The following is an 11335-nucleotide window of genomic DNA, read 5'->3' as shown; positions in this document are numbered from 1 at the left end:
TACCTCCCCCCCTTTGTTTTTAGTTCAAAACTATGAAATAACACATATGGAATCATGTAGTAACCAAAAAAGTGTTAAACAAATCTAAATATATTTTTGATTCTTCAAAGTTGCCACCCTTTGCCTTGATGACAGCTTTGCACACTCTTGGCATTCTCTCAACCAGCTTCACGAGGTAGTGACCTGGAATGCATTTCAATTAACAGATGTGCCTTGTTAAGAGTTAATTTATGGAATTTATTTCCTTCTAAATGCGTTTGAGCAATCAGTTGTGTTGACCTTTTGACACGTACCGTACACATGGATTTTGTGTAGGGCACACACTTAATATGTTGTGAAATCTGTTGTGAATGTATTGTAATGTTTCAAAAAAAGGATAACTGCTTTAATTTTGCTGGACCCCAGTAAGAGTAGCAGCTGCCTTGGCATTAGCTAATGGGGATCCATAATAAATACAAATCTGTAAGGTTGTCCAATGGGACAGGTAGTCCATGCAAGCACCAGACTCTTGAATGATTTTCTTGGCCTTCCTTTGACATCAGGTGTTGTGGATGTCCTGGAGGGCAGGCAGCGTGGCCCTGATGATGCGTTGGGCTGAACGCACCACACTCTGGAGAGCAATGTAGTTGAGGAGCAGTTGCCGTACCAGGCGGTGATGCAGCCCGACAGAATGCTCTCAATGGTGCATCTGTAGAAGTTTGTCAGGGTGTTAGGAGCCAGGCACTGTTGCGCCTTCTTCACCATGATGTTGGTGTGGCGAGATAATTTCAGGTCCTCAGTGATGTGCACACGAGGAACTTTAAACTTTTGACACCCGTTGAGGAAGATGCATCCTCTTCTGTCTCCTGTAGTCCACAATAAGCTCCTTCGTTTTTTTTGATGTTGAGGGAAAGGTTATTTTCCTGGCACCTTGCCGCCAGGGCTCTAACCACCTCCCTGTAGGCTGTCTCGCCGCTGTTGGTAATCAGGCCTACTATTGTCGTGTCGTCAGCAAACTTGATGATTGAGTTGGAGTCGTGCATGGCTACGCAGGAATGGATGAACAGGGAGTACAGGAGGGGACTGAGCAAACACCCCTGCGGGGCCCCCATGTTGAAGATCAGTGTGGCGGAGGTGTTGCCTACCCTCACCACCTGGGGTCGGCCCGTCAGTAAATCTAGGACCCAGTTGCACATGGAAGATTTCAGAACGAAGGCCCTGAGCTTAGTGACGAGCTTAGAGGGCACTATAGTGTTAAAAGCTGAGCTGTAGTCATTAAACAACATTCTCACATAGGTATTCCTCTTGTTCAGGTGGGATTGGGCGGTGTGCAGTACAATGACGACTCTGCCGTCCGTGGATCTGTTGGGGCGGTAAGTGAATTGTGTGGGTCTACGTTGTCAGGTAAGGTGGAGGTGATATGATCCTTAACTAGTCTCTCAAAGCACTTCATGATGACAGAAGTGAGTGCTACAGGGCAATAGTCATTTTGTTCAGTTACCTTCGCTTTTTTGGCTACAGGAACAACAGTGGACATCTTGAAGCAAAGTGGGTACAACAGATTGGTATAGGGAGAGATGGAATATGTCCGTAAACACTCCAGCCAGCTGTAAACAAGAATAATACAAAAGAGAAGAGATTGACCAACACAAATACACGTACAAAATGTATTGGCAGATCAATTCAGTTATCCAAACATGTTCATCATCAATGACTAAAATAACAAATGTAGTTTAAAAAAGACAACTTAATAAACATGCAGTCGTTTCATAGCCTGTGTATCATTAAACAAATAGTAATTTAGTAGCAACAAATAATCCAGACAAATGTATGGTGAAAACTGATGATGTGATGATCTCTATCTGATACATGTTGTGTCTACCAGCTCATTCCCACAGAACACTTTAGATGAAAGCAGTACTACCACAGTCAACCCTCAGACTTTATTGTTTCAATGAGAGACACCTCAGAGGGTATTCAACCCTAAGGGCAAAACCATTGGTGATCTCAATATCTCTACAGTAGAAGCTAACAAAACACACTGATCAGTAAAGTAGAGGCTAACGTTGTAGAAAACGCTCCCTTTCCACTGCACAGTGAGAAACAACAGTGTGCTACGCTTTCTTCTTTTGATCAAATGAACTGTTACCACTTCCTTTATGAGAATTAAGTGATGGAATTAAGTGATTACTTTAATCTTAGCTGGTCTGAGAGAACTGATGATGCTTCTCTCCTTTATGTATATGTTGGTGTGTTTTTAAGGTATTCAATCTGGAGAAACTCTTGTCCACAGTCACAGTGGTAAGGCTTCTCTCCTGTGTGTTCTGCGATGAACGTTTACCTCAGCATTTACCACGATCAGAGCAGGAGTGAGGCTTCTCTCCTTTATGTATACATTGGTGGGTTTTTAGGTTGCCCGATATGGAGAAACTCTTCCCACAGTCAGAGCAGGAGAATGGCTTCTCTCCTGTGTGTATACGTTGGTGGGTTTTTAGGTTGCATGATACAGAGAAACTCTTCCCACAGACAGAGCAGGAGAATGGCTTTTCGCCTGTGTGTATACGTTGGTGGGTTTTTAAGGTATTCAACCTGGAGAAACTTTTCCCACAGTCACAGTGGTAAGGCTTCTCTCCTGTGTGTGTTCTCCAATGAACATTTACCTCAGCTGATGTTTTGAAGCATTTACCACAGTCAGAGCAGGAGTAAGGCTTCTCTCCTTTATGGATACGTAGGTGGGTTTTTAAGTTGCCTGACATGGAGAAACTCTTCCCACAATCAGAGCAGGAGAATGGCTTCTCTCCTTTATGTATACGTTGGTGGGTTTTTAGGTTGCCCGATACGGAGAATCCCTTCCCACAGTCAGAACAGGAGAATGGCTTCTCTCCTGAGTGTATACGTTGGTGGGTTTTTAAGTTGCCCAGTTGAGAGAAACTCTTCCCACAGTCAGAGCAGACGTAAGGTTTCTGTCCTTTATGTATTAGTTGATGACTTTTTAAGGCATCCAATCGGGAGAAACTCTCTCCACAGTCAGAGCAGGTGTAAGGCTTCTCTCCAGTGTGCACTCTCTGATGAATGGTTAATTTAGCTGATTTAATGAAGCATTTCCCACAGTCAGAGCAGGAGTAAGGCTTCTGTCCTTCATGTATTAATTGGTGATTTTTTAAGGTATCCAATCGGGAGAAACTCTTTCCACAATCAGAGCAGAAATAAGGCTTCTCTCCTGTGTGCACTCTCTGGTGAATTGTCAGAGCCCTTGATGTTGTGAAGCTATTCCCACAGTCAGCGCAGAAGTATGGCTTCTCTCCGGTGTGTATACGTTGGTGTGATTTTAAGTGGCCATATTGGGAGAAACTCGATCCACAGTCAGAGCAGGAGTAAGGCTTCTCTCCCGTGTGCACTCTCTGATGAATGGTTAATTTAGATGATCTATTGAAGCATTTCCCACAGTCGGTGCAGGAGTAAGGCTTTTCTCCAGTGTGCTCTGGAACTGTCAGATCCCTTGATGTTGTGAAGCTCTTCTCACAGGCAGTGCAGGAATACAGATTCTCTCCTCTTTGCATTTTTAGGTGTATTTTTAGCTTTGATAGAATTGGGAAAATCTCCTCACAATGTGGGCAGTTGTGAGACCTCTTATCTCTGTGATCTTCCTGCTGTTGCTCTCTGGATGTAGAGAATGTCTCAACGTGGTCTCCTGTGTGAACAACATCAGAAGAACCAGTCAGTGAGATACACATATGACTTCATATACAGTGCCTTCAGAGAGTATTCACACCCCTTGACTTTTTCTACATTTTGTTGTGTTTCAGCCTGATTTTAAAATGGATTAAATTGAGTCATTGGCCTACACACAATACCACACACATACAAGGGCATGGATACATGACTAGATATTGTTGTACCAACATGAATTCTACTAAGACTATGTACCATCTGAACATGAATACCACATCTGTAGATTCTAAACCAACAGTTGGAGGACAGATCACCTGGAGGACAAATGGAACTAAACCACCAGTTGGCCAGAAAGTGTTATATATGGGAGGCCTGTAAACTGTTTTGTCTTTACCCCATAACGTCAGTGGAATCCCCCCCCATGTCAGTGGAATACCCAATAATGTCAGTGGAATACCCAATAATGTCAGTGGAATACCCCATAACGTCAGTGGAATACCCCATAACGTCAGTGGAATACCCCATAACGTCAGTGGAATACCCCATAACGTCAGTGGAATACCCCATAACGTCAGTGGAATACCCCATAACGCCAGTGGAATAACTCATAACGTCAGTGGAATACCCCATAACGCCAGTGGAATACCTCATAACATCAGTGGAATACCTCATAACGTCAGTGGAATACCCCATATGCCCCAATGCCAGTGGAATACCTCATAACGTCAGTGGAATACCCCCATAACGTCAGTGGAATACCCCCATAACGTCAGTGGAATACCCCATAACGCCAGTGGAATACCTCATAACGTCAGTGGAATACCCCATAACGTCAGTGGAATACCTCATAACGTCAGTGGAATACCTCATAACGTCAGTGGAATACCTCATAACGTCAGTGGAATTCCCCCGAATACCCCAATGCCAGTGGAATACCCCATAACGTCAGTGGAATACCCCATAACGTCAGTGGAATACCCCATAACGTCAGTGGAATACCCCATAACGTCAGTGGAATACCCCATAACGTCAGTGGAATACCCCATAACGTCAGTGGAATACCCCATAACGTCAGTGGAATAACCCATAACGCCAGTGGAATAACCCATAACGTCAGTGGAATACCCCATAACGTCAGTGGAATATACCATAACGTCAGTGGAATACCCCATAACGTCAGTGGAATACCCCATAACGTCAGTGGAATATACCATAACGTCAGTGGAATACCCCATAATGTCAGTGGAATACCCCCATAACGTCAGTGGAATACCCCATAACGTCAGTGGAATACCCCATAACGTCAGTGGAATACCTCATAATGTAGGTGGAATACCCCATAACGTCAGTGGAGTACCTCATAACGTCAGTGGAATACCCCCATAACGTCAGTGGAATACCCCCATAACGTCAGTGGAATACCCCATAACGTCAGTGGAATACCCCATAACGTCAGTGGAATACCCCATAACGTCAGTGGAATACCCCATAACGTCAGTGGAATAACCCATAACGCCAGTGGAATAACCCATAACGTCAGTGGAATACCCCATAACGTCAGTGGAATATACCATAACGTCAGTGGAATACCCCATAACGTCAGTGGAATACCCCATAACGTCAGTGGAATATACCATAACGTCAGTGGAATACCCCATAATGTCAGTGGAATACCCCCATAACGTCAGTGGAATACCCCATAACGTCAGTGGAATACCCCATAACGTCAGTGGAATACCTCATAATGTAGGTGGAATACCCCATAACGTCAGTGGAGTACCCCATAACGCCAGTGGAATACCTCATAACGTCAGTGGAATACCCCATAACGCCAGTGGAATAGCTCATAACGTCAGTGGAATACCTCATAACGTCAGTGGAATACCCCATATGCCCCAATGCCATTGGAATACCCCCATAACGTCAGTGGAATACCCCATAACGTCAGTGGAATATACCATAACGTCAGTGGAATACCCCATAACGCCAGTGGAATACCTCATAACGTCAGTGGAATACCCCATAACGCCAGTGGAATACCTCATAACGTCAGTGGAATACCCCGAATACCCCAATGCCAGTGGAATACCTCATAACGTCAGTGGAATACCCCCATAACGTCAGTGGAATACCCCCATAACGTCAGTGGAATACCCCATAACGTCAGTGGAATACCCCCATAACGTCAGTGGAATACCCCCATAACGTCAGTGGAATACCCCATAACGTCAGTGGAATACCCCATAACGTCAGTGGAATACCCCATAACGTCAGTGGAATACCTCATAATGCTGAGTCAATAAGTATTCAACCCCTTTGTTATGGCAAGCTTAACAAGTCGCATGGTCTCACTGTGTGCAATAATAGTGGTTAACATGATTTCTGAATGACTACCTCATCTCTGTAACCCACAAATACAATTATCTGTAAAGGTCCCTCAGTCAAGTAGTGAATTTCAAACACAGATTCAACCATAAAGACCAGGGACATTTTCTAATGCTTCACAAGGAAGGGCACCTATTAGTAGATGGGTAAAAGTTTTGATAAAAGACATTGACTATCCCTTTGAGCATGGTGTAGTTATTACATTAACTTTGGATGGTATATCAATACACACAGTCACTACAAAGATACAGGCGTCCTTCCTAACTCAGTTGCAGGAGAGGAGGGAAACCAATGGTGACTTTAAAACAGTTAGACTGAGGATGGACAACATTGTAGTTACTCCACAATTCTAACATCAATGACAGAGTGAAAAGAAGCAAAGCTGTACAGAAAAAAAATATTCCAAAACATGCATCCTGTTTGAATTTGAATCCTGTTTGACTAAAGTAAACTGCAAACAACTTGTCAAAAATAATTAACTTAAAATCCAATTTTATTGGTCACATGCGGGCCGAATACAACAGGTGTAGGTAGACCTTACAGTGAAATGCTTACTTACGAGCCCCTAACCAACAATGCAGTTTAAAAAAATAGAGATAAGAATAAGAAATAAAAGTAACAAGTAATTAAAGAGCAGCAGTAAAATAACATGTGCAGGGGCACCGGTTAGTTGAGGTAATATATACATGGTAGAGTTATTAAAATGACTATGCATAGATGATAACAACAGAGAGTAGCAGCGGTGTAACATAGGGGGGGGGGGGGGGGAAAATAGTCTGGGTCGCCATTTGATTAGGTATTCAGGAGTCTTATGGCTTGGGGGTAGAAGCTGTTAAGAAGCCTCTTGGACCTAGACTTGGTACTCCGGTACTGCTTGCAGTGAGGTAGCAGAGAGAACAGTCTATGACTAGGGTTGCTGGAGTCTGACAATTTTTAAGCCCTCCTCTGACACCGCCTGGTATAGAGGTTCTGGATGGCAGGAAGCTTGGCCCCAGTGGTGTACTGGGCCTTTCGCACTACCCTCTGTAGTGCCTTGCGGTCAGAGGCAGAGCAGTTGCCATACCAGGCAGTGATGTAACCATATTCATATCCTGAATCCAAAGCGTTATGTTTGGGGCAAATCCAACACAACACATAAAGAGTCCCACTCTACACATGTTGGTAGCTGCATCATGTTATGAGTATGCTTGTCATCAGCAAGGACTTGAACGTTTTGGGGGGGGATAAAAATAAACGGAATAGAGCTAAGCACCGGCAAAATCCTAGAGGAAAACCTGATTCAGTCTGCTTTCCAACAGACACTGGGAAACAAATTCACATTTAGGAAGGGCAATAACCTAAAAAACAAGGCCAAATATACACTGGAGTTGCTTACCAAGACAATATTGAATGTTCCTGAGTGGCCTTGTTACAGTTTCGACTTAAATCAGCTTGAAAATCTATGGCAAGACATGAAAATCGCTGTCTAGCAATGATCAACAACCAACTTGACAGAGCTTAAAGAATTTGTACAACATTGTACCATCCAGGTGTGCAAAGTTCTTAGACTTACCCAGAAAGACTCACAGCTGTAATCGCTGCCAAAGGTGTTTCTACAAAGTATTGACTCAGGGGTATGAATACTTTCTGAAGGCTCTATACTGTACAATACAAAAGGGGAATACAACTATTCTAAAGTGGACAACAACTGATTACAAAAAGGAGTGAAAATTCAGACCCATATAATCCTCCATTCACTATCACAAGGGTTAGTAACTACACAGACTCATTTCATATCATTCTCCACTCACTATCACAAGGGTTAGTAACTACACAGACTCATTTCATATCATCCTCCACTCACTATCACAAGGGTTAGTAACTACACAGACTCATTTCATATCATCCTCCACTCACTATCACAAGGGTTAGTAACTACACATACTCATTTTATATCATCCTCCACTCACTATCACAAGGGTTAGTAACTACACAGACTCATTTCATATCATCCTCCACTCACTATCACAAGGGTTAGTAACTACACAGACTCATTTCATATCATCCTCCACTCACTATCACAAAGGTTAGTAACTACACAGACTCATTTCATATCATCCTCCACTCACTATCACAAGGGTTAGTAACTACACAGACTCATTTTATATCATCCTCCACTCACTATCACAAGGGTTAGTAACTACACAGACTCATTTCATATCATCCTCCACTCACTATCACAAGGGTTAGTAACTACACAGACTCATTTCATATCATCCTCCACTCACTATCACAAAGGTTAGTAACTACACAGACTCATTTCATATCATCCTCCACTCACTATCACAAGGGTTAGTAACTACACAGACTCATTTCATAGAACTTTAAAACATTGGCAGTTTATCTAGTTCACTTCTTTAGTCTACTCTCTGCAGACTCCAGATAACCCAGTAAATAAAACAAACACTGGCAATACTGTTGTTGGAAAGAACAACACAAGCTTTGTTGTACAGTCTGGTGTTCTTCAGGGATGTGATGGCAGACTTACAGAATTTACAATAGCAATAGACTGGGTCATAACTTAGTAAAATAGAACCTGCCTTTACCATGACTAACAGATTTCCCAATCTTCTCCTCCTCTTCTTCATCTTTAATGTTGACATTCAGCTCCAGTGTTTGACTGCAGTCTTCCAGCTTCACTGATGCCATCTCTGGATCCTGCAGTGCAAACTGGGCTCCACTGTCACAATCAGGACCCAGTGACTGTAGGTTTGGACTCAGTGTGGAAGGAGAGAGGCAGGGTGGGTTTGTCCTCACTGTTGATGTTACCCTCATCAGACTTGACCTGTCGGCCTGAAGTTATAAAGAGAAACAGACACAAAAATTGTTGTCTTGACAGTTCTGGCACTTTCTTTATTCTCTAAAAATATATTATATTTTTTCTTGTTCAATTATCTAATTTCAATAGATCAGGTAGTTAAGCATTGACAACAAAACATTAATTCACTGTTACGGATACAAGTATTCAGTGTGTATCCTGTGTGTATTTCTGTTCTCTCCTTCTCCCCTACTCACAGGTGACAATCATCCTTCCCCAATCAATCATCAATCAGTCGCTAATCGGAAGACACCTGCTCCTTTTCCCTTACCCAATCACAGTCCCTTTCCCTTGGTTTAAAAACCCTGTCAGTTGTGTTCTCCAGAGCTCAGTCTCTCTGTAAATGCCATATGTCTGTAGATCTCTTGTGTGGGTTAGCATCTACATGTCACTTTGTCCCCACCTGTGAGTATTGTGTTTGTTATGGTGTTTGAGTGTTTGTTTGATAGTAGGAAAAGGGGGTAACCAGACAGTTCGCCCATGGGCACACACTACCCGTAGGTAAACTTTGTTAAATACACTAGTTAGAACTGGGCGGACCACCCCCTGTATTTTTGGTTAGTTAGTTAGTTAGCTGTTGTTGAAATAGGCTAGTCTAGCTTAGGGGTGTTTTTGGATGCTTATTCTTTCTTTCCTTGGGTCCAGCTCAGCCCCTTTTCCTGCCGCGCCCCCCCCCCCCCCCCCCCCATTACCGTGTGTTTACTAATAAACCCTGAGTTTGACGGTAGATTTAAGTTGTTGTGGTTATTTGTTCTCACTGTTACTTTGTCACTGTTACACTTTGCATGAGTTATGTTACGGGTCTCGTTACCATCCCCCCCTAGACTGTCGGGCCAAAGGGATTCGTAACATTCACATTAGACAAAGTGCACACTTTTTAAAATTACAACGTAAGTGCACTTAACCTACAGTAGATTTCCTAAATTCACATAAATGACTCAAAACCATTTAGTACAATGTTGCAGTATGTTTTAGGCAGCACTATGTACTATTTTCCTGAATAACCTTGTCTTCACTGTATTATTTCACTCAAAAAACAATAGTATATCCCTTTCACATCATATTAACAATTATAGATAAAGATAGAAACGGAATGTGTTTAAATTCTACTACACATGTAGAAAACTGATAATCATTACATTCAGCTTCAAAACAGTAGAGCGACCTTGTCTCTCATGCACCCACACTGCCTGAACTGAAGTCTGTTGACGCTACTGAGTTACCGCCACCTGCAGTAATGGAGTAAACATATCGAATGAATACGAATTTGTTTTTGCGCTATATTCCATATGCCTGTATCGCAATTTTTATGAGCGTTTATGTCGGCATGTTGTATTTTTGGTCTCGTCTCCGTCTCCGTCGCTTCTCTGTGCCGTGTGCACCTTCCCATTTACACCAGAGATCTGTATATAATGACGAGATGCACGTCTCCGCCCTAACAATGGGAGTCGGTGTCCCAAAGGCGGGAAGGCAGGGGACAAGCTTCGGTCCAAAGCCAGCCCATAGAAAAGCTTTGGCCTTATTTTGGACCGATTTTTTTTTTTTTTTTTTTTTTGTGAGAATTCTCTCGCTTCGCCTCTTCCTCTAGGATATCCAAACACACCAAGCCCCTACCGTTCACGCCAGGAAAGTTGCGAGACCACATCTTCCTATTTTTTTTATTTATTTAACCTTTATTTAACTAGGCAAGTCAGTTAAGAACAAATTATTATTTACAATGACAGCCAAACCCGGACGACGCTGGGCCAATTCTGCGCTGCCCCTCTGGCAGGTGGTTTCAAGTAGCTATTTGCATTTGTGGTTTGGTCCAAAAGAATGGTTCATATGGACACAAACACATTGAGACATTATTTTACTGTAATAGAGAAGTTACCTTTTCTATCAATACCCTTTATGTCTCAACTACTCAGATTGAGAGCAGAGCTACACTACTAAAACGGGAGTATCAATGAACATTGATTCTGGAAAATGAATGCTCATTTGGTACCGCCAGATGTCCAGTCTGTGTTTTATAAATGTGTAATAAGCATAAAAACACAATTATATAAAGTATTGGTAACTCGTCCTCATTCTGAGAAATAAGGTAGGCCACTTGATTTTAACATCTGAACAAAGTGGACAGGCTAACAAGCTTTTCAAACAGGGTGTGTTCATAAAAGCTCAACTGTTCTACCTTGTTAGCTAGCAGATAGATCCTTGTTGGCTAAACTTGAAATATAAAGATTAGCTGGCTAATCACTAGCATGTGGGCTTGAGAGATTAATGAGACCTGTGTTAATATTCTATAGCCTAATACCTGCCACAATAAATTAGTCAATTTGTAACTAAAAAGGGCATTTTCATTTACAGACTTGAAAACCAGATCAGTGTTTATTGCAACAACAAAAAAGCAGGTTAAACTATTTTGATAAAATAATACAATGAGAAAGAGCATACTCCCGG

The 11335-nt window shown here is 42.4% G+C and overlaps 1 protein-coding gene across 2 annotated transcripts; it reads right to left on the bottom strand.

The window, feature by feature from the left end:
- Positions 1 to 1203: 1203 nt before the first annotated feature.
- Positions 1204 to 8664, bottom strand: LOC120051555 (zinc finger protein 665-like). Of its 2 annotated transcripts, XM_038998495.1 has the most exons (4): positions 8622 to 8664; positions 2640 to 3670; positions 1481 to 1586; positions 1204 to 1341 (listed from the first exon to the last, which is right to left on the bottom strand). In XM_038998495.1, the coding sequence occupies exons 2-4, from the start codon at positions 3537 to 3539 to the stop codon at positions 1289 to 1291; spliced, it is 1059 nt and encodes a 352-aa protein (XP_038854423.1). In that variant the 5' UTR covers positions 3540 to 3670; positions 8622 to 8664; the 3' UTR covers positions 1204 to 1288. The 2 variants fall into 2 exon arrangements, with proteins under 2 accessions (XP_038854423.1, XP_038854422.1); XM_038998494.1 differs by lacking the exon at positions 1204 to 1341 and having other exon boundaries at positions 1484 to 1586; positions 2321 to 3670.
- Positions 8665 to 11335: the final 2671 nt, after the last annotated feature.

This window comes from Salvelinus namaycush, chromosome 7, assembly GCF_016432855.1.
Source record: "Salvelinus namaycush isolate Seneca chromosome 7, SaNama_1.0, whole genome shotgun sequence".
Classification (NCBI taxonomy): Eukaryota; Metazoa; Chordata; class Actinopteri; order Salmoniformes; family Salmonidae; genus Salvelinus; species Salvelinus namaycush.
Note: the sequence above shows the minus strand (reverse complement) of the source record. Positions and strands in the feature narration are given on the sequence as shown.

Bases quoted from the DNA above. Each gene is read 5' to 3' on its own strand.
- LOC120051555 (XM_038998494.1), bottom strand. From the start codon at position 3,539: ATGCAAAGAGGAGAGAATCTGTATTCCTGCACTGCCTGTGAGAAGAGC.